This window comes from Cnephaeus nilssonii (genome assembly GCF_951640355.1).
Source record: "Cnephaeus nilssonii genome assembly, chromosome: 21".
NCBI lineage: Eukaryota > Metazoa > Chordata > Mammalia > Chiroptera > Vespertilionidae > Cnephaeus > Cnephaeus nilssonii.
The window spans coordinates 12355095-12356257 of record NC_137092.1 but is presented as its reverse complement, the minus strand read 5'-3'; the positions used below and the strand labels follow the sequence as shown (position 1 = coordinate 12356257).

Here is a 1163-nt window from a genome sequence, read left to right as displayed (position 1 = left end):
ACTCAGGCTCAACACCTGGTTTCTAGAATGTATAAATTAGGAGATGTGATCAAAGCAATTTAAGACTTTGGAAACTACTTAGTGCTCTAAGTTGCTGCTTTTGTAGCCAGGGAGTCTTGGGAGAACCAGGACAGTTAGGAGAAGGTGTCACCAAATTCTAACTTACCTACTGCCTGATTGCTCCTGTGCCAGGAAAGCAGGCCTACTCTGCTGAGTATGGGCCCTGGAGCCACAGAATCAATTACAGAACTTCAGACTCCGTAGAAAGATACTAATACAAATTACATTTGTATTCACTGGACTTTCAAACATTCTGCATTGTTTTTTAGAGTAACTGAACTTTCTCCAAGATGTCCTGCCAACAGACCCAGCAGAAGTGCCAGCGTCCTGCCAAGTGCCTCCCCAAATGCCCACCCAAGTGCCCTCCTCAGGCCCCTCAGGTCCCTCGGGCCCCTCCTCCCTGCCCAGCGCCCTGCCCCCCTCCTGCTCCCTCCTGCTGTATCCCCAGTTGCTGTATTTCTGGCTTTGGAGACTGCTGCTCTCTGGTGTCTCACCGGTTTCCAGAAGTCTGCCTAGGCCAGCCGTCCGCCTGCTGTGTGAGGGAACCTTCACACTGTTGTTCCAGTTGTTGCCATGGCCATGGGGGCTGCAGCTGATCTGTTACTTTTGAGGAGCCAAAGATCCACAGACAAGGACCAGCATCAAATGGACATCTTTCCTCACTCTCAGCCTTGTTCTCTCCTCCTCAACTAAGCTGCCTAGATGTGTAGGGGACAGACCCCTCTTTTTGCTGAGAGCCTCAGACCTCCTGACCTTGGCTCTATTCCTAGATCAAGGAGACCTGAATGCTACAGAAAATTCTGCTTCCCAAAGCCTCATCTGTGTGCAAAAATAAAGCTTATCTTTTCTGGCACCTTGAACTTCTTGGTGTTTGTTGATTCCCCCAGCCTCGGCTCTGAGGAACCCCCATGAACCTGGAGTCTTCAAGAAGACCTCACGATAAGCCAGCCAGATGGGACCTTCACACTAAGGTAGACTCCACATCTGAGCAGTTTGGGAGGGATGTGAAAGGAAAGCTCCAGAGGGGAGTCACACGGGGATGTTCCCTAAGTAACAGCTATTCCATTGCCGCTGCTCCTGGTGCCACCAACACTGAGGTTTTT

At 50.5% G+C, this 1163-nt stretch overlaps 1 protein-coding gene across 1 annotated transcript; it reads left to right on the top strand.

The window, feature by feature from the left end:
- Positions 1–350: 350 nt before the first annotated feature.
- On the top strand, positions 351–656 carry LCE7A (late cornified envelope 7A; the record flags this gene model as incomplete). Its single annotated transcript, XM_079762034.1, has 1 exon — positions 351–656. The coding sequence occupies one exon, from the start codon at positions 351–353 to the stop codon at positions 654–656; it is 306 nt and encodes a 101-aa protein (XP_079618160.1).
- Between the last annotated feature and the right edge of the window lie 507 nt (positions 657–1163).